Here is a 22,815-nt window from a genome sequence, read left to right as displayed (position 1 = left end):
AATTTTGATGTTTTGGGGATTTTCACTTTCTAACTAGAATATAATAATATTTGAGCTAGAGCTGGTGATAAATTATGTTTCTTTGTTTCATTATAAACAATTTTTATGTAAAATATTTTACTCTATCATTTTGAATTTTTGAAATATGATAAGGAATAGTAACAAAAATCAACAATTTTGATGTTTTGGGGATTTTCACCTTTTATTTAGAATATAATAATATTTGAGCTAGAACTGGTGATAAATTATGTTTCTTTGTTTCATTATAAACAATTTCTATGTAAAATATTTTACTCTATCACCTTGAATTTTTGAAATATCATCAGGAATAATAACAAAAACCAACAATTTTGATATTTTGGGGATTTTCACTTTCTCACTAGAATATAATAATATTTGAGCTAAAGTTGGTGATAAATTATGTTTCTTTGTTTCATTATAAACAATTTTTATGTAAAATATTTTACTCCATCATTTTGAATTTTTGAAATATCATCAGGAATAATAACAAAAACCAACAATTTTGATGTTTTGGGGATTTTCTCTTTCTCACTAGAAGATAATAACAGTTGAGCTAGATCTGATTATGAATCATGCTTTTTTACTTCATTATAAATAATTTTTATGAAGAACATATTATTCCATACTTCTTAATTTTCGAGATACAATCAGGATTAGTAGCAAAAATCATCAATTTTAACATTTTGGGGATTTTCACTTTCTAACTAGAGTATAATAATATTCGAACAAGATATGTTTATGAATTATGTTTCTTTGTTTCATTATAAACAATTTCTATGCAAAATATTTTACTCTTTGGGTGATTTTCACTTTCTATCTAGAATATAACAATATTTGAGCTGTATTTGATTATGAATTACATTTCTTTATTTCATTTTAAGTAATTTTTATCTAAAATATTTTACTCCATCATTTTTAATTTTCCAGATTAGTAACCAAAATCAACAATTTTGACAGAATTAAACGAAGAATATCGCCATGTAATAGCTTTTCCGCCAATTTATCTAGTATCCATTGGATACTAGAAACAGCCATTAATTCTGATTTTAAGATCATGAATCTCAGTTAAAGACGAAGTTCTCCTCCTTTAATGGGTTGTTACAAATCCTAGCTAAGATTACAATGAAGTTGCTTCAAGGATGCAAGAACGCTTTTCATTGAGAAATGTTTAAAAATTTACATATTTTGATTTTACTCCAATTGAATTGATATAGAAATAGTACGAGGAAGTCGAAATGGAATCGTTCTGGTTGAGTATTCCCATGAGATATGGAATAATAAGTTGGTTTTGACGCAATAAAAAGACGTGGGAACGGTTTTAAACGTATTCCGAGTTGTATTACATTACAAGTGGCCAGTGATATTGCAGACCTAGATAATGCCCGGCGGTGGACGCGCGCTCGTTATTAATTAAAATTGATGACCTCGTGAAATTAACACGCCCGAAGTGACCCGATAATTAATCGCCCCCGTTAACATGCTGCAAAAGCGCGTCGGCGCCAGCAAAATACTGTAATTCTAACGCTTCGAGCCACTTTTCCCAAGAAATATTAACATTAATTAAATTTACACATACACATTTATCAAACATTATTTTCTGAAATTAAATTTACTACTCGGATCGGCGTAAAAATGTCACTGTCTTACGTTCACTTTCAATTTTCAAAGTTTCTTGTAAAACCTACGTTTGGCATTTAAATCTATTGTCCACCTCCATTGTTCGCGCAAAGCGGTTCGGTGTCAATTATAAGAGATACGACAAAACGAAGAGTTTTAGTTAGCAGGAGGTACTAAATCAACCGAGACGACAGCTACACCTATTGTGTTGCAATCTTATCTCCTGGTAAATTAATTAAGGAGCAATCTGCCAATGGAGCCGGCTTGTACTATGCTAATGAACTCCGTGTACACGATTAACTATTATCGGAGCGAAATTGCCAAAAAGAAAATTTATTTTGACCTTACGTTTAAATTTAACTGTAAATTCGGTTGGTCGACTTCAAAAGGTGGAAAGATGTCGTCGACAGTTTCTTGGCAGATACACAAAGACCTTTTCCGACGCGAGGACACCGCCTGGTTATTAAGAAGGCGATTTGTTGCCTTTATTACCCGGCTGGTTCACATAATTTCAGACTAACAACTTAATACGAACGCTTGGTTAATGCGTTTTGTCAAAGGGTTGCAATTTAGCCCTTAACGATCGTTATATTTATATCTTTCTGAATCATTTTATCGTCATGATTAACACTACAAAAATTTCTTTTTGTTGCAATTCTTCTTGTGATCCATTAGTATTTCGTTCACGCTCGGTCCGTTCAAACGCATCAATTATTAACTCGGACAGTGCATTTAATCGCGATCCATTATCGTTTTGACAGCTGTTATCAATCAACGCGCCGAACGGGTACAATAGACGGGCGTAGCAAGACTTGTTTATAGCGGTTGCGACAAGCTGAAGAGGAAACCGCAATGGTCCGCAAAGGGAGGAAGAAGAAGAAGAAGAACGCCCGGCGAAACGGTTCGCGATCTAATTGATTGTTGGCATGTGATTTATTGTCTAATGAAGAACGAAACGGGCGCACGTTTGTGAACGAAGATCGTCGATGCTGCAGGACTAGATAATTATCTTATCCTACTGCTGCTGGTGTACCCTCTTCCTCTTCAAGAATGTCGCCTGCCATGTTATTGATTGGTCTGTGTCCACTTGGTCGATTGATGCAGGAGATTGCGGTTTATTTATACCGAACACAGGAGGTCTTATAACTTATACAACACGATCAGGATTTGTGCACCAACAATTTCACTCTTGTCATCGTTTTTAAAAAAAAAAGATAATCTTTTATTTATTTTAAATATAATGTAAACAAGTAAATTGATGGGTATCGATACATTTAAAAGAGAAATGAAGAGGTAACATCGGTTGAAAATCAACTAGGGACACATCCGCCTACCCTTATCAGATAATTACCCTTATTACCACCGGTTCCAGTCCGGATGCCGCGAAATCTATTAATTATTCGAGGACCGGACAGGTGATCTATATATCAATCATGCGGCTTTCGCCCGGACGATGCGAAACATTTATGACCTAAGACTGCGCCCAGTTTCGCCTTAACCTAGAACTCGGAATGCTCCACTCAATCCGTCATAATTATACTAATCAAACGCCCAAACTATCATTAGATAGCAACGTTTTGTATAATCGACAGTTGATGGATCGCGATTGGTTCGGTGGAACCCGTTCACTTTTATTAGATATATTATAATCGATTATTACTATTATTATTGCTACTTTTCACCTGTGTCGAAATTCCATCTTGTTGCTGCGCATACATTCACTTTAATAAATCAAAAATAATACGAAATTTAACTTTATTAACTTATATCTACTGTATTTTTAAGAATCATGATATGATATGTATGTTAAATTATAGTTTAAAGTTTCTAGTTCATGATATGATATAAAAATTATATGATAATATTATTAAAATTTCTAGGGAAAAGTTATTTAAGGAGAAATTGTCAAATTTATAAATAGAAATAACACAAAATTTTTAAAACATCATATCAACCGTATTGTTAAGAATCATGATATGATATGTATGTTAAATTATAGCTTAAAGTTTCTAGTTCATGATATGATATAAAAATTATATGATAATATTATTAAAATTTCTAGAAAAAAGTTTTTTAAGGAGAAATTGTCAAATTTATAAATAGAAATAACACAAAATTTTCACAACATCATATCAACCGTATTGTTAAGAATCATGATATGATATGTATGTTAAATTGTAGCTTAAAGTTTCTAGTTCATGATATGATATAAAAATTATATGATAATATTATTAAAATTTCTAGAAAAAAGTTTTTTAAGGAGAAATTGTCAAATTTATAAATAGAAATAACACAAAATTTTCACAACATCATATCAACCGTATTGTTAAGAATCATGATATGATATGTATGTTAAATTATAGCTTTACGTTTCTAGTTCATGATATGATATAAAAATTATATGATAATATTATTAAAATTTCTAGGGAAAGGTTATTTAAGCAGAAACTGTCAAATTTATAAATAGAAATAACACAAAATTTTCAAAACATCATATCAACCGTATTGTTAAGAATCATGATGTGATATGTATGTTAAATTGTAGCTTAAAGTTTCCAGTTCATGATATGATATAAAAATTATATGATAATATTATTAAAATTTCTAGAAATAAGTTTTTTAAGGAGAAATTGTCAAATTTATAAATAGAAATAACACAAAATTTTCACAACATCATATCAACCGTATTGTTAAGAATCATGATATGATATGTATGTTAAATTATAGCTTTACATTTCTAGTTCATGATATGATATAAAAATTATATGATAATATTATTAAAATTTCTAGGGAAAAGTTATTTAAGCAGAAACTGTCAAATTTATAAATAGAAATAACACAAAATTTTCAAAACATCATATCAACCGTATTGTTAAGAATCATGATATGATATGTATGTTAAATTGTAGCTTAAAGTTTCTAGTTCATGATATGATATAAAAATTATATGATAATATTATTAAAATTTCTAGAAAAAAGTTTTTTAAGGAGAAATTGTCAAATTTATAAATAGAAATAACACAAAATTTTCACAACATCATATCAACCGTATTGTTAAGAATCATGATATGATATGTATTTTAAATTATAGCTTTACGTTTCTAGTTCATGATATGATATAAAAATTATATGATAATATTATTAAAATTTCTAGGGAAAAGTTATTTAAGCAGAAACTGTCAAATTTATAAATAGAAATAACACAAAACTTTCAAAACATCATATCAACCGTATTGTTAAGAATCATGATATGATATGTATGTTAAATTGTAGCTTAAAGTTTCTAGTTCATGATATGATATAAAAATTATATGATAATATTATTAAAATTTCTAGAAAAAAGTTTTTTAAGGAGAAATTGTCAAATTTATAAATAGAAATAACACAAAATTTTCACAACATCATATCAACCGTATTGTTAAGAATCATGATATAATATATATGTTAAATTATAGCTTAATGATTTTAGCTTATGTTATGATACAGAAACTATATGATAATATTATTAAAATTTCCATGGAAAAGTTGTTCAAGGAGAAATTATCAAATTTATAAATCAAAAATAATACGAAATTTTCAAAGAATCATATCAACCGTATTGTTAAGAATCATGATATGATATGTATGTTAAATTGTAGCTTAAAGTTTCTAGTTCATGATATGATATAAAAATTATATGATAATATTATTAAAATTTCTAGAAATAAGTTTTTTAAGGAGAAATTGTTAAATTTATAAATAGAAATAACACAAAATTTTCACAACATCATATCAACCGTATTTTTAAGAATAATTATATGATATGTGTGTTAAATTGTAGCTTCAAGATTTTAGTTTATGATATGATGTAAAAACTATATGATAATATTATTAAAATTTCCAGGGAAAAGTTGTTAAAGGAGATATTGTCAAATTCATAAATCAAAAATAATACGAAGTTTTCAAAAAATCATATTAACTGTATTTTTAAGAATCATGATATGATATGTATGCTAAATTGTAGCTTAATAATTGTAGTTTATGATATGATATAAAAACTATAAGATAATATGATTGAAATTTCCGGGAAAAGATTATTAAAGAAGACATTGTCAAATTTAAAAATCAAAAATAATACGTAATTTTCAAAAATTCATAACGACTGTAGTTTTAAGAATTATTTTGTGATATAAATATTAAAATGCAGCTTAAAGATTGTATTTTATGATATGATATAAAAATTATATGGTAATATTATTGACATTTCTAGGAAAAAGGAAATTGGCAAATTTATAAATCATAATTAATATGAAATCTTCAAAAAAATCATATCGACTGTATTTTTAAGAATCATAATATGATATATATGTTAAAGTGAAGCCTAAATATTCTAGTTTATGATATGATATAAAAACTATAAGATAATATTATTGAAATTTCCGGGAAAAGATTATTAAAGAAGACATTGTCAAATTTATAAATCAAAAATAATACGAAATTTTCAAAAAATCATAACAACTGTAGTTTTAAGAATTATTTTGTGATATAAATATTAAAATGCAGCTTAAAGGTTGTATTTTATGATATGATATAAAAATTATATGGTAATATTATTGAAATTTCTAGGAAAAAGGAAATTGGCAAATTTATAAATCATAATTAATATGAAATCTTCAAAAAATCATATCGACTGTATTTTTAAGAATCATAATATGATATATATGTTAAAGTGAAGCCTAAACATTCTAGTTTATGATGTGATATAAAAACTATAAGATAATGTTATTGAAATTTCCGGGAAAAGATTATTAAAGAAGACATTGTCAAATTTATAAATACGAAATTTTCAAAAAATCATAACGACTGTAGTTTTAAGAATTATGATGTGATGTTTATATTAAATTACAGCTTAAAGATTCTAGTTTATATGATATAAAAATTATATGATAATATTATTAAAATTTCTAGGGAAAGTTATTTAAGGAGAAATTGTCAAATTTATAAATAGAAATATAACAAAATTTTAAAACATCATATCAAAACCGTATTGTTAAGAATCATGATATGATATGTATGTTAAATTGTAGCTTAAAGTTTCTAGTTCATGATATAATATAAAAATTATATGATAATATGATTAAAATTTCTAGGGAAAAGTTATTTAAGGAGAAATTGTCAAATTTATAAATAGAAATATAACAAAATTTTCAAAACATCATATCAACCGTATTGTTAAGAATCATGATATGATATGTATGTTAAATTGTAGCTTAAAGTTTCTAGTTCATGATGTGATATAAAAACTATATGGTAATATTATTGAAATTTTTAGGAAAAAGGAAATTGACAAATTTATAGATCATAATAAATATGAAATCTTCAAAAAATCATATCGACTGTATTTTTAAGAATCATAATATGATATATATGTTAAATTGAACCCTAAATATTCTAGTTTATGATATGATATAAAAACTATGAGATAATGTTATTGAAATTTCCGGGAAAAGATTATTAAAGAAGACATTGTCAAATTTATAAATCTAAAGTAATACGAAATTTTCAAAAAATCATAACGACTGTAGTTTTAAGAATTATGATGTGATGTTTATATTAAATTACAGCTTAAAAATTCTATTTTATGATATGATATAAAAACTATATGGTAGTATTATTGAAATTTCTAGGAAAAAAGAAATTGGCAAATTTATAAATCATAATAAATAAGAAATTTTCAAAAAATTATATCGACCGAATTTTTAAAAATTTTAATATGACATGTATATTTAATATTAATTTGAAGTTTAAAGTTTTTAGTTTATGATATGATATAAAAAATATAAGACAATATTATTGAAATTTCCGGGAAAACATTATTAAAGAAGAAATTCTCAAATTTATAAATCAAAAATAGGACGAAATTTTCAAAAAATCATATTAACTGTATTTTTAAGAATCATAATATGATATGTATGTGTTAAATTGAAGCTTAAAGATTCTAATTCATGATATCATATAAAAACTATAAAATAATATTATTGAAATTTTCAGGAAAATATCATTAAAGGAGAAATTGTCAAATTTATAAAACAAAATAATACAAAATTTTGAAAAATCATATCAATTGCATTTTTATTATTATTATTATTATTTTTTCTAAAAGATTCTAGTTGAGTTTAAAAATTATTATCTCAAAAACGAATTTAGATTTTAAAGATAGGGTTGGTTCATGATAAAATGCACATTTTCCTCTATAAATTGCTAATATTTCATCAATCTTTGTCAACTTTGCCAAGTTACATTTCCTTTTAAGACGATTTTAAAGTCTGTGGAATATAGATAGCGTGTCATTTGAGGTGATATACTTTACAACTGTAAAATTGCACTACAAAGAGACGATTTTGAATAGTTATTTTTTTGTTCTTTCTTGTTGAGAAATCTTCGTAGAAACCCGGACGTTTGGTACACATTTTCTCGTTATCGCGAAACGCAATTACACGGAGACCCCGTAATTGTCAACGTTTGGAGACATAGTAGACGCGAAGTGAATTATATGTACTGCAACTTCGTTATGGGCCCTCATTCCGCCTTAATGTTTCCGTGTCGTGACGCGAAATTATCGGGTTATTATTTATACTATAGTATAGTAGACCGAGAACGGTACGGTTTACAGTTATGATATCATCTTTGTAATCTTTGCAATGTAATCAGTATGTATGTATAAATAGTATTGTAATAAAACAACAAGCTTCAAGTAGGTAGTTTATAAGATATATTTAGAAGTTGGATCATTTTTATATTGCATCAAGAGTTCTCATTTAATTTTTTTAAGGAAGATTTTACAATCTCTTTCGTGATAGCGATCTCGAAGCAACGTGGTCCGCCGTAGGCAGCAAATCTAACGCAACTTTAGCGATAGTAAACGATGTACCGCAGTCGTAATTCTAATTGCTGCAGCTCAGCACTTTGTGTGTCGAAATATCGGAGTTTATGAGGAGTCGAGCCCCGACGTTTCTGCAATCGTTTCGGCATAATTGTTTTGTAATGAGATAGCGGTCGGCGTAAGTGAAGGTGAGCGTGTTATTGCAAATTCTGCAATTTCTGTTGGTAGGCTAAACTTTTACGAAATTTTCATTTTAATCGTAATATCCAAGATTAGTAACCGTGGAACAAAAACAAAATTCGATTTATGAAAATCAATAGTTATCAATTTAGACATGTTGCGATGAAGTTGTAGAAAAAATTTCAAAATCTTTTTCGAAACCTTTTTCAAAATTGATGTAGTCTAACAATAGTTCATTTTAACCGGTTTTTGGTTTTGTTAAAATTGCCCGTTTTGGGCGTAGTGTTGGAAAAAAGATTTTAGTAAAAGAAGAAATATGGCGTTCGTTTGTCCCGAAAAATGTGAGAGGCGGAAATCGCTCCTTGGACAACTGAAGGACTTGGTGAATAACATCGATGACAAATGTTGTACTCCATGTATACCGTGTCCACCGTGCGTACCACCAGCCCCTCATAATCCCGGTCACGAGGGACCAGTAATTGAAATATACGATCCTTTACCCAAAGCTTGCCTTCCTGTTTGCAGTCCTCCTGGTTGCCCACCACCATGCGGACCGTCTGGAGATTGTCCACCACCTGGTTCGCCGTGCTGCCCACCACCCGGAAAAATGGAACCTGTACCGATGATTTACCCACCTCCTGGACCTCCACCGTGTGTACCCCCTTGTTTACCGATTTGTACTCCGACGCCCCCGCCATGTGTACCAGTTTGCAACCCAAATCCAGAACCACAACCTTGTGTACCATGTAACCCACCGCAAATGATGGTGTGTTATCGATTACCACAGAAAGGTATTGATTTGAAAGGATGCAAATCGAGAGAATTACGAGCCAGTATTTTGTACATGTCTTGCGATTGCATTAAGAGAAATGGATTGCAAGATGATTGCCCCAGATGGGAGTGTCACGGAGCTTGCGAATGCCTAACCTTACCAGATCCGAGTTGTTGTCCCGGGAGATGCGCAATAGTACACCGAGATGGACCATTTGTACATAGGAAGAACGGATTGGAGGAATACCAATGCTATCCTGCTTACGTCAAGATGCCTGGTGGTCCTTCACCATGTTCTCCACCGATTGTACCAGCTCCTGGATGTCCACCAGGCGGTCCATGTGTACCTTTAGTTGCGAAACCGCCTTGCCCACCACCAATTTGTCCCTGTCCACCTCCCGCATTACCAATTGGAAATGTTATCCCTATTATGCCTGGTTGTCCCATGCCATGTTGTCCACCGTGTTGTCCTCCTTGTTAAATGTTAATATGTCACGTATGTCTATTGTAAGTAACTGTGGTGAGATTTATTTGCATTGTGAAGGTGTAACAAACGAAGCCATACCAAAAGTATTTAAAAGATCAATGTCATTGTGTTTTATGTATTGTGGTCAATAAAAAAATAAAGAGGTGTAAAAAATTTATAATTTTGTTTGATTTCGTATTAAATTTGTTATAATTTATAATAAATAATTCTAGTTAAATAATCAAAATATTTCAAAGATTGTGTTGATTAATCTGTTTGATCTTTAATTGTAGCTAAAATTATTTAGGTTGACAAGATTTACTTGATTTCATCGCAGGAATTAAAGTGTTAGTAAAACTTAAAATAAAATCATAAAAATTCTGATTGAGTTCAAAAATTGTTATCTCAAAAACGATTTGATATTTTCAAGGAACAGTAGGTTCATGAAAAAATACATATCTTCCTATATATATCGTTAATATTTCATTAAGATGTCTTAAGAATTCGATTTTTTAAAAACCTTAGGCAAAAATTGTGGTTTTCGCAAAATGACAAAAATCCTGGTTGTGTTAATTAATTATTATCTCAAAAATGAATTGAGATTTTCAACTCCGGTTTTGTTCATGAAAAAGTACACATCTTCCTCTATACCTCGCTAACATTTCATCAAAATATCTTAAGAATTCGATTTTTCATGATTTTTTTAAAAACGTTGAAAAAAATTGTATTTTCGCAAAATGACAAAAATCCTGGTTGTGTTAAATAATTATTATCTCAAAACCGAATTGAAATTTTCAACTCCGGTTTTGTTCATGAAAAAGTACACATCTTCCTCTATACCTCGCTATCATTTCATCAAGATATCTTAAGAATTCGATTTTTCATGATTTTTTTAAGAACGTTGAAAAAAAATTGTATTTTCGTAAAATCACAAAAATTTTAGTTAAGTTCAAAACTTATTATCTCGAAAACGAATAGAGATATTCAAGTACGATTTTCTTTATGAGAAAGTACACATCTTCCTCTATAAATTGTTAATATTTCATGAAGATATCTTAAGAATTCGAATTTTTATAAACCTTAGGTAAGAATTGTGTTATTCGCAAAATGACAAAAATCCTGGTTGAGTTAAATAATTATTATCTCAAAAACGAATTGAGATTTTCAACTCCGGTTTTGTTCATGAAAAAGTACACATCTTCCTCTATAACTCGCTAACATTTCATCAAGATATCTTAAGAATTCGATTTTTCATGATTTTTTTAAGAACGTTGAAAAAAAATTGTATTTTCGTAAAATCACAAAAATTGTATTGGATTTCAAAACTTATTATCTCAAAAACGAATACAGATATTCAAGTACAGTTTTCTTTATGAGAAAGTACACATCTTCCTCTATAAATTGTTAATATTTCATCAAGATATCTTAAGAATTCGATTTTTTATAAACCTTAGGCAAAAATTGTGGTATTCGCAAAATGACAAAAATCCTGGTTGTGTTCAATAATTATTATCTCAAAAACGAATTGAGATTTTCAACTCCGGTTTTGTTCATGAAAAAGTACACATCTTCCTCTATAACTTGCCAACATTTCATCAAGATATCTTAAGAATTCGATTTTTCATGATTTTTTTAAGAACGTTAAAAAAAATTGTATTTTCGTAAAATCACAAAAATTTTAGTGGAGTTCAAAACTTATTATCTCAAAAACGAATAGAGATATTCAAGTACGGTTTTGTTTATGAGAAAGTACACATCTTCCTCTATAAATTGTTAATATTTCATCAAGATATCTTAAGAATTCGATTTTTTATAAACCTTAGGTAAGAATTGTGGTATTCGCAAAATGACACAAATCCTGGTTGTGTTCAATAATTATTATCTCAAAAACGAATTGAGATTTTCAACTCCGGTTTTGTTCATGAAAAAGTACACATCTCCCTCTATAACTCGCTAACATTTCATCAAGATATCTTAAGAATTCGATTATTCATGATTTTTTTAAGAACGTTGAAAAAAAATTGTATTTTCGTAAAATCACAAAAATTTTAGTGGAGTTCAAAACTTATTATCTCAAAAATGAATAGAGATATTCAAGTACGGTTTTCTTTATGAGAAAGTACACATCTTCCTCTATAAATTGTTAATATTTCATCAAGATATCTTAAGAATTCGATTTTTTATAAACCTTAGGCAAAAATTGTGGTATTCGCAAAATGACAAAAATCCTGGTTGTGTTCAATAATTATTATCTCAAAAACGAATTGAGATTTTCAACTCCGGTTTTGTTCATGAAAAAGTACACATCTTCCTCTATAACTCGCTAACATTTCATCAAGATATCTTAAGAATTCGATTTTTCATAATTTTTTTAAGAACGTTGAAAAAAAATTGTATTTTCCTATAATCACAAAAATTTTAGTGAAGTTCAAAACTTATTATCTCAAAAACGAATAGAGATATTCAAGTACGGTTTTCTTTATGAGAAAGTACACATCTTCCTTTATGAATTGTTAATATTTCATTAAGATGTCTTAAGAATTCGATTTTTCACGATTTTTTAAAAATGATTGAAATAAGTTGTTAACCTCGAAAAATCATATAATTTCTGGTTGAGTTCAAATATTATTATCTCAAAAACGAATTGAAATTTTCAACTGCGGTTTTGTTCATGAAAAAGTACACATCTTCCTCTATAAAGCGTTAACATTTCATCAAGATATCTTAAGAATTCGATTTTTCACCATTTTTTAAAAACAACACCAAAAAGTTAACTTCGTGAAATCATAAAAATTCAGCTTATGTTCAAAAATTGTTATCTCAAAAACGAATTGATATTTTCAAGGAAGAGTAGGTTTATGAAAAAATACATATCTTCCTATATATATCGTTAATATTTCATTAAGATGTCTTAAGAATTCGATTTTTTAAAAACCATAGGCAAAAATTGTGCTATTCGCAAAATGACAAAAATCCTGGTTGTGTTCAATAATTATTATCTCAAAAACGAATTGAGATTTTCAACTCCGGTTTTGTTCATGAAAAAGTACACATCTTCCTCTATACCTCGCTAACGTTTCATCAAAATATCTTAAGAATTCGATTTTTCATGATTTTTTTAAGAACGTTGAAAAAAAATTGTATTTTCGTAAAATCACAAAAATTTTAGTGGAGTTCAAAACTTATTATCTCAAAAACGAATAGAGATATTCAAGCACGGTTTTGTTTATGAGAAAGTACACATCTTCCTCTATAAATTGTTAATATTTCATCAAGATATCTTAAGAATTCGATTTTTTATAAACCTTAGGCAAAAATTGTGGTATTCGCAAAATGACAAAAATCCTGGTTGTGTTCAATAATTATTATCTCAAAAACGAATTGAGATTTTCAACTCCGGTTTTGTTCATGAAAAAGTACACATCTTCCTCTATAACTTACTAACATTTCATCAAGATATCTTAAGAATTCGATTTTTCATGATTTTTTTAAGAACGTTGAAAAAAAATTGTATTTTCGTAAAATCACAAAAATTTTAGTGGAGTTCAAAACTTATTATCTCAAAAACGAATAGAGATATTCAAGTACGCTTTTGTTTATGAGAAAGTACACATCTTCCTCTATAAATTGTTAATATTTCATCAAGATATCTTAAGAATTCGATTTTTTATAAACCTTAGGTAAGAATTGTGGTATTCGCAAAATGACACAAATCCTGGTTGTGTTCAATAATTATTATCTCAAAAACGAATTGAGATTTTCAACTCCGGTTTTGTTCATGAAAAAGTACACATCTCCCTCTATAACTCGCTAACATTTCATCAAGATATCTTAAGAATTCGATTATTCATGATTTTTTTAAGAACGTTGAAAAAAAATTGTATTTTCGTAAAATCACAAAAATTTTAGTGGAGTTCAAAACTTATTATCTCAAAAATGAATAGAGATATTCAAGTACGGTTTTCTTTATGAGAAAGTACACATCTTCCTCTATAAATTGTTAATATTTCATCAAGATATCTTAAGAATTCGATTTTTTATAAACCTTAGGTAAGAATTGTGTTATTCGCAAAATGACAAAAATCCTGGTTGAGTTAAATAATTATTATCTCAAAAACGAATTGAGATTTTCAACTCCGGTTTTGTTCATGAAAAAGTACACATCTTCCTCTATAACTCGCTATCATTTCATCAAGGTATCTTAAGAATTCGATTTTTCATGATTTTTTAAAAACGTTGAAAAAAAATTGTATTTTCGTAAAATCACAAAAATTCTAGTGGAGTTCAAAACTTATTATCTCAAAAACGAATAGAGATATTCAAGTACGGTTTTGTTTATGAGAAAGTACACATCTTCCTCTATAAATTGTTAATATTTCATCAAGATATCTTAAGAATTCGATTTTTCACCATTTTTTAAAAACGACACCAAAAAGTTAACTTCGTAAAATCATAAAAATTCAGCTTGTGTCCAAAAATTGTTATCTCAAAAACGAATTGAGATTTTCAACTCCGGTTTTGTTCATGAAAAAGTACACATCTTCCTCTATACCTCGCTAATATTTCATCAAGATATCTTAAGAATTCGATTTTTCATGATTTTTTTAAAAAGGTTGAAAAAAATTGTATTTTCGTAAAATCACAAAAATTTTAGTGGAGTTCAAAACTTATTATCTCAAAAACGAATAGGGATATTCAAGTACGGTTTTGTTTATGAGAAAGTACACATCTTCCTCTATAAATTGTTAATATTTCATCAAGATATCTTAAGAATTCGATTTTTTATAAACCTTAGGCAAAAATTGTGGTATTCGCAAAATGACAAAAATCCTGGTTGTGTTCCATAATTATTATCTCAAAAATGAATTGAGATTTTCAACTCCGGTTTTGTTCATGAAAAAGTACACATCTTCCTCTATAACTCGCTAACATTTCATCAAGATATCTTAAGAATTCGATTTTTCATGATTTTTTTAAGAACGTTGAAAAAAAATTGTATTTTCGTAAAATCACAAAAATTTTAGTTAAGTTCAAAACTTATTATCTCGAAAACGAATAGAGATATTCAAGTACGATTTTCTTTATGAGAAAGTACACATCTTCCTCTATAAATTGTTAATATTTCATGAAGATATCTTAAGAATTCGAATTTTTATAAACCTTAGGTAAGAATTGTGTTATTCGCAAAATGACAAAAATCCTGGTTGAGTTAAATAATTATTATCTCAAAAACGAATTGAGATTTTCAACTCCGGTTTTGTTCATGAAAAAGTACACATCTTCCTCTATAACTCGCTAACATTTCATCAAGATATCTTAAGAATTCGATTTTTCATGATTTTTTTAAGAACGTTGAAAAAAAATTGTATTTTCGTAAAATCACAAAAATTGTATTGGATTTCAAAACTTATTATCTCAAAAACGAATACAGATATTCAAGTACAGTTTTCTTTATGAGAAAGTACACATCTTCCTCTATAAATTGTTAATATTTCATCAAGATATCTTAAGAATTCGATTTTTTATAAACCTTAGGCAAAAATTGTGGTATTCGCAAAATGACAAAAATCCTGGTTGTGTTCAATAATTATTATCTCAAAAACGAATTGAGATTTTCAACTCCGGTTTTGTTCATGAAAAAGTACACATCTTCCTCTATAACTTGCCAACATTTCATCAAGATATCTTAAGAATTCGATTTTTCATGATTTTTTTAAGAACGTTAAAAAAAATTGTATTTTCGTAAAATCACAAAAATTTTAGTGGAGTTCAAAACTTATTATCTCAAAAACGAATAGAGATATTCAAGTACGGTTTTGTTTATGAGAAAGTACACATCTTCCTCTATAAATTGTTAATATTTCATCAAGATATCTTAAGAATTCGATTTTTTATAAACCTTAGGCAAAAATTGTGGTATTCGCAAAATGACAAAAATCCTGGTTGTGTTCAATAATTATTATCTCAAAAACGAATTGAGATTTTCAACCCCGGTTTTGTTCATGAAAAAGTACACATCTTCCTCTATAACTTACTAACATTTCATCAAGATATCTTAAGAATTCGATTTTTCATGATTTTTTTAAGAACGTTGAAAAAAAATTGTATTTTCGTAAAATCACAAAAATTTTAGTGGAGTTCAAAACTTATTATCTCAAAAACGAATAGAGATATTCAAGTACGCTTTTGTTTATGAGAAAGTACACATCTTCCTCTATAAATTGTTAATATTTCATCAAGATATCTTAAGAATTCGATTTTTTATAAACCTTAGGTAAGAATTGTGGTATTCGCAAAATGACACAAATCCTGGTTGTGTTCAATAATTATTATCTCAAAAACGAATTGAGATTTTCAACTCCGGTTTTGTTCATGAAAAAGTACACATCTCCCTCTATAACTCGCTAACATTTCATCAAGATATCTTAAGAATTCGATTATTCATGATTTTTTTAAGAACGTTGAAAAAAAATTGTATTTTCGTAAAATCACAAAAATTTTAGTGGAGTTCAAAACTTATTATCTCAAAAACGAATAGAGATATTCAAGTACGGTTTTCTTTATGCGAAAGTACACATCTTCTTCTATAAATTGTTAATATTTCATCAAGATATCTTCAAAATTCGATTTTCCGCGATTTTTTAAAAACAAGTTGTTAACCTCGTAAAATCATAAAAATTCTGGTCGATTTCAAACATTATTATCTCAAAAACGAATTGAAATTTTTAACAGCGGTTTTGTTCATGAAAAAGTACACATCTTCCTCTATAAATTGTTAACATTTCATCAAGATATCTTAAGAATTCGATTTTTCGCCATTTTTTAAAAACGACACCAAAAAATAACTTCGCAAAATCATAAAAATTCAGGTTGAGTTCAAATATTATCTTAATGAAGTACACGACGACCTCTATAACTCGCTAATTCGTCAAAATATCTTAAGAATTCGAAAAAATTATCTTCATAATAGTAAAAATTCTAGGTGATGGTTTTTTTTAGATCATTTAGATCTAATTTTGATTAAATGATAATCATTCCAATTAATTTATTCTTATTAAAGCATTACATGTTGTTTTATTTTCTTATCCTAACAAAGTAAAATTACATATTTCCCGCCATATACTTATTCATTTCCTGCACATAAATATTTTGCTGGATATATTCCCTAACACTTTCTATCTGCCACTGCCAGTTGTGGTACCAACTCTCAAAACTCTCAACATCCGCAAAAGTTTGCATCTTCTCATTCAACTCATCACTGTACCTTTGAAAGCAATCAATAAAATGTTGATTCTCATAATATTCATGATCGCAATTCCCCGCTTGCGTTTTAAAAACAGTTTCGCTTATATTCGGGGTATTATTCACACTTTTTTCATGATAAGATGAAATAGTGTTATTCTGATTCGAACTCGATTCGGTATTCGAATATGTATCATCATCATAATAATTATTTAAAGATAAATTTTTTGTTTTTCGTTGTTTGGAGGATTTATATCGTTTTTTTGGTGATTTCACAAATGTAATCACCTCCTTGGGGGGTTCTTCATCCAAAACCGGTTCAACATTCAAATCAACCCCAAGAACTTCCGCCCAATTAGGCGCATTAGGTTTAGTGGCATAATCATAACTAAGTTTAAAAATATTTTCAATACTTAATTCTTCAATTTTATTCGAAGCATTTAATATTTGAGATTCATTATAAGCGTCAAAAGACTCGTTCAAGTTTAAAGCTTCTTCAAATTTATTTATGGCTATATTGTTTTCTTCATCAGTAATGTTAACTTCACTTAACATTCCTGCAGTTTTAAAAAGGCTCACATTTTTATTACAAACCTCATCAGGTTCTGGTGGTGAATTAATTTGATTATTTTCGGTTCTTTTCCGCTTTTTTCTTGGATCATTTTCGTTATTAGAGATATTAGAAGGGGTGGTTAATAAGGTTAAAAGTGATTCTAACTCAGGAGTGGCTTCTTCAACTTGATCTGTATTTAATTCTTGTTTTTTATTACTTTTACATTTTTTTGTAACATTCGACGTTTTTAAATCAATAACTGATGATGCCAATTTTCGATTTTCTTCTGCATTATTAACAGCGACCAAACTCTGCTCAAATTCCAACCCCCTACCATCAAAATTGATCAAATCAGACGGTAAATCCCCGTGATTTGGTAACCTAGCAATTAAAAAATTCCCACCAGCTATAGTCCCAAGTAACTTCTTTAAACTTGTTAATTCTTCTTCTGTGGCTATTGTAACACAAATTCCTTTAGCGCCATATCGCCCTGCTCTCCCCATTCGGTGTAAATAAGTATTTGCTTCATAAGGGACGTCGTAATTAATGGTTAAATCAACATTGGAGGCATCAATTCCTCTTGCTGTTAAATCAGTGGATAATAAAATCCTGCATTGTCCCCTTTTTAAAGCCTCCATTGCGAATAATCTTTGACTCTGCTTTTGATCTGCAGAAATATACAAACTATTCCAACCATGGCGATTTAAATGATTACAAACGCTTGCAGCTCTTGTTTGATAATTTGTAAAAACCAAACATTGAGTGAACGAAATTTGGGATAATAACCGAATTAATTCTTTGCTTTTTATATCTAATTGATGAACTATGTTTAAATTTGTTTTAACAACATCAACAAATTGTTTTATTCCAAGTAATAAAGGTGATTCTGTGGAGGGTTCCACCAATGTAGGAGATGACATGCATTGTTCTAAATAATCTTCAGTTTCTTTTGATAAAGTTGCACTTACAGCAATGGTTTGTTTACAAGTTGGTAATTTTGAAGCAATTTCTTCAATATCAGCCCTCCCATTTTGAACAGTGAGCTTATCAACTTCATCCAAAACAAATAATTTCACCTGATTAACATTTAAAACACCAATTTGGATGAGGTGTCGAACTCTTCCAGGTGCCCCAACAGCAATATGACATTTTTGAGCTCTCTTTTTATCCTCCTCAATAGGAAGACCTCCAATAAAACACTCAACAACCAATCCTTTATATTCTGAACCTAAACTTTGAATAACAAGTTGAATTTGAACCGCAATTTCTCTTGTTGGTGCCAATATTAATACTTGAGCACATTTTTTGTTTAATGTTAAAGCTTCTAATGCTATTAAACCAAACACCAAGGTTTTTCCAGTACCAGATTTCGATTTTACAATTAGATCTGCAAAAATTAATTTAGAATCGATTAAATTAAAATGAATTGATTTACCAAATCCACATTTTCCTATGGGAATTGCTTTTAGTTGTATCGGAGATGGAGTGTGATAACCGTGCTTTTCTAATCCAGATAATGTCGCTTCGGATAAAAGTAATGCTTTAAAATTTAACTTTTCCTCGATTATTACATCTTTCGTTCGTTCTTTTTCCTCTAAATTGTGTGCTTTCGACATGATTTCGACTTTTAATTTTTTAACGGACACAAATTCATAACAACATAACCTAGGAATTTTATTTGACAGTTTTCTTTTTAATCACGTTGGTAAACCTGTTTATTAATTTTAATTTAAAAATATTTATTTATTAAATTATAACAATATTTTAATTACATATCGTTTTAAATTAAAGTTGATTGTTCTAAATAATATATAAATATTAGTTGAATCGGCTTTTCTAATCCAGATAATGTCGCTACGAAGCGTTGCCAACCAAATGTCGGTAGAATCAATGGTAAAAAATCGGTAAGTTCAAATACAAAGTTAGAAAGTGTTGTTTGGTAAAAGTTTATAAATGAATTTATATATAGGTATCCCATATCTTCCGCATCTGAAGACCCTTACAAAGTTACCTTGTTGAATGTTTGAATAGATACGAAAATATGAAAATTTGATGAATTTGTTGCGCTTTCAAGTTATTAAAGGTAACACTTGGGAATCGGAGCTTGCTATATGAAAACTTTTATAACAAAAATTGTTGCAAATTTTATTGTTAACAATATTGCTCTCTTGCACTTTTGCTATTAGATACGTCAATATAAGAGATAGATGCGAAAATATGAAAATGTTATGAATTTGTTGCTCTTTCAAGATATTAAAGGTAACACTTGGGAATCGGAGCTTGCTATAAGAAAACTTTTATAACAAAAATTGTTGCAAATTTTATTGTTAACAATATTGCTATCTTGCACTTTTGGTATTAGATGCGTCAATATCGAGGTAGCTGCGAAAATATGAAAATTTGTTGCTCTTTCAAGATATTAAAGGTAACACTTGGGAATCGGAGCGTGCTATACGAAAACTTTTATAACAAAAATTGTTGCAAATTTTATTGTTAACAATGTTGCTCTCTTGCACTTTTGTTCTTAGACACGTCAATATCGAGATAGATACGAAAATATGAAAATTTTATGAATTTGTTGCACTTTCAAGTTATTAAAGGTAACACTTGGGAATCGGAGCTTGCTATAAGAAAACTTTTATAACAAAAATTGTTGCAAATTTTATTGTTAACAATAGTGCTCTCTTGCACTTTTACTCTTAGATACGTCAATATTGAGATAGATACGAAAATATGAAAATTTTATGAATTTGTTGCTCTTTCAAGTTATTAAAGGTGACACTTGAGAATCGGAGCTTGCTATGAGAAAACTTTTATAACAAAAATTGTTGCAAATTTTATTGTTAACAATATTGCTCTCTTCCACCTTTGCTATTAGATGCGTCAATATCGAGATAGATACGAAAATATGAAAATTTGATGAATTTATTGCACTTTCAAGTTATTAAAGGTAACACTTGGGAATCGGAGCTTGCTATACGAAAACTTTTATAACAAAAATTGTTGCAAATTTTATTGTTAACAATATTGCTCTCTTGCACTTTTGCTCTTAGATACGTCAATATCGAGGTAAATACGAAAATTAGATGAATTTGTTGCTCTTTCAAGATATTAAAGGTAACACTTGGGAATCGGAGCTTGCTATAAGAAACCTTTTATAACAAAAATTGTTGCAAATTTTATTGTTAACAATATTGCTCTCTTGCACTGTTGCTCTTAGATACGTCAATATCAAGATAGATACGAAAATATGAAAATTTGATGAATTTGTTGCACTTTCAAGTTATTAAAGGTAACACTTGGGAATCGGAGCATGCTATAAGAAAACTTTTATAACAAAAATTGTTGCAAATTTTATTGTTAACAATATTGCTCTCTTGCACCTTTGCTATTAGATGCGTCAATATCGAGATAGATACGAAAATATGAAAATTTTATGAATTTGTTGCACTTTCAAGATATTAAAGGTAACACTTGGGAATCGGAGCTTGCTATAAGAAAACTTTTATAACAAAAATTGTTGCAAATTTTATTGTTAACAATATTGCTTTCTTGCACTTTTCGTATTAGATGCGTCATTATCGAGGTAGCTGCGAAAATATGAAAATTTGTTGCTCTTTCAAGATATTGAAGGTAACACTTGGGAATCGGAGCGTGCTATACGAAAACTTTTATAACGAAAATTGTTGCAAATTTTATTGTTAACAACATTGTTCTCTTGCACTTTTGCTCTTAGATACGTCAATATCGAGATAGATACGAAAATATGAAAATTTGATGAATTTGTTGCACTTTCAAGTTATTAAAGGTAACACTTGGGAATCGGAGCTTGCTATAAGAAAACTTTTATAACAAAAATTGTTGCAAATTTTATTGTTAACAATATTGCTATCTTGCACTTTTGGTATTAGATGCGTCAATATCGAGGTAGCTGCGAAAATATGAAAATTTGTTGCTCTTTCAAGATATTAAAGGTAACACTTGGGAATCGGAACGTTCTATACGAAAACTTTTATAACAAAAATTGTTGCAAATTTTATTGTTAACAATAGTGCTTTCTTGCACTTTTACTCTTAGATACGTCAATATTGAGATAGATACGAAAATATGAAAATTTTATGAATTTGTTGCTCTTTCAAGTTATTAAAGGTAACACTTGAGAATCGGAGCTTGCTATGAGAAAACTTTTATAACAAAAATTGTTGCAAATTTTATTGTTAACAATATTGCTCTCTTGCACCTTTGCTATTAGATGCGTCAATATCGAGATAAATACGAAAATTTGATGAATTTGTTGCACTTTCAAATTATTAAAGGTAACACTTGGGAATCGGAGCTTGCTATACGAAAACTTTTATAACAAAAATTGTTGCAAATTTTATTGTTAACAATATTGCTCTCTTGCACTTTTGCTCTTAGATACGTCAATATCGAGGTAAATACGAAAATTAGATGAATTTGTTGCTCTTTCAAGATATTAAAGGTAACACTTGGGAATCGGAGCTTGCTATAAGAAAACTTTTATAACAAAAATTGTTGCAAATTTTATTGTTAACAATATTGCTCTCTTGCACTGTTGCTCTTAGATACGTCAATATCGAGTTAGATACGAAAATATGAAAATTTGATGAATTTGTTGCACTTTCAAGTTATTAAAGGTAACACTTGAGAATCGGAGCTTGCTATGAGAAAACTTTTATAACAAAAATTGTTGCAAATTTTATTGTTAACAATATTGCTCTCTTGCACCTTTGCTATTAGATGCGTCAATATCGAGATCGATACGAAAATATGAAAATTTGATGAATTTGTTGCACTTTCAAGTTATTAAAGGTAACACTGGGGAATCGGAGCTTGCTATAAGAAAACTTTTATAACAAAAATTGTTGCAAATTTTATTGTTAACAATATTGCTCTGTTGCACTTTTGCTCTTAGATACGTCAATATCGAGGTAAATACGAAAATTAGATGAATTTGTTGCTCTTTCAAGATATTAAAGGTAACACTTGGGAATCGGAGCTTGCTATAAGAAAACTTTTATAACAAAAATTGTTGCAAATTTTATTGTTAACAATATTGCTCTCTTGCACTGTTGCTCTTAG

The 22,815-nt window shown here is 28.7% G+C and overlaps 2 protein-coding genes across 3 annotated transcripts; one reads left to right on the top strand and one right to left on the bottom strand.

The window, feature by feature from the left end:
• The first annotated feature begins 8,806 nt into the window (after nt 1–8,806).
• LOC111419466 (uncharacterized) lies at nt 8,807–10,098 on the top strand. 2 transcript variants are annotated; one of them, XM_023052276.2, is made up of 2 exons: nt 8,807–9,112; nt 9,206–10,098. In XM_023052276.2, the coding sequence occupies exons 1-2, from the start codon at nt 8,997–8,999 to the stop codon at nt 9,930–9,932; spliced, it is 843 nt and encodes a 280-aa protein (XP_022908044.1). In that variant the 5' UTR covers nt 8,807–8,996; the 3' UTR covers nt 9,933–10,098. The 2 variants fall into 2 exon arrangements, with proteins under 2 accessions (XP_022908044.1, XP_022908043.1); XM_023052275.2 differs by having other exon boundaries at nt 8,808–10,098.
• A 6,849-nt stretch (nt 10,099–16,947) lies between these two features.
• Nucleotides 16,948–19,389, bottom strand: LOC111419467 (probable ATP-dependent RNA helicase DDX20). The gene is made up of 2 exons (XM_023052277.2): nt 19,148–19,389; nt 16,948–19,099 (listed from the first exon to the last, which is right to left on the bottom strand). The coding sequence occupies exons 1-2, from the start codon at nt 19,326–19,328 to the stop codon at nt 17,019–17,021; spliced, it is 2,262 nt and encodes a 753-aa protein (XP_022908045.2). The 5' UTR covers nt 19,329–19,389; the 3' UTR covers nt 16,948–17,018.
• Between the last annotated feature and the right edge of the window lie 3,426 nt (nt 19,390–22,815).

Source organism: Onthophagus taurus, chromosome 1, assembly GCF_036711975.1.
Source record: "Onthophagus taurus isolate NC chromosome 1, IU_Otau_3.0, whole genome shotgun sequence".
Classification (NCBI taxonomy): domain Eukaryota; kingdom Metazoa; phylum Arthropoda; class Insecta; order Coleoptera; family Scarabaeidae; genus Onthophagus; species Onthophagus taurus.
This window is presented reverse-complemented; position numbering and strand designations above follow the sequence as displayed.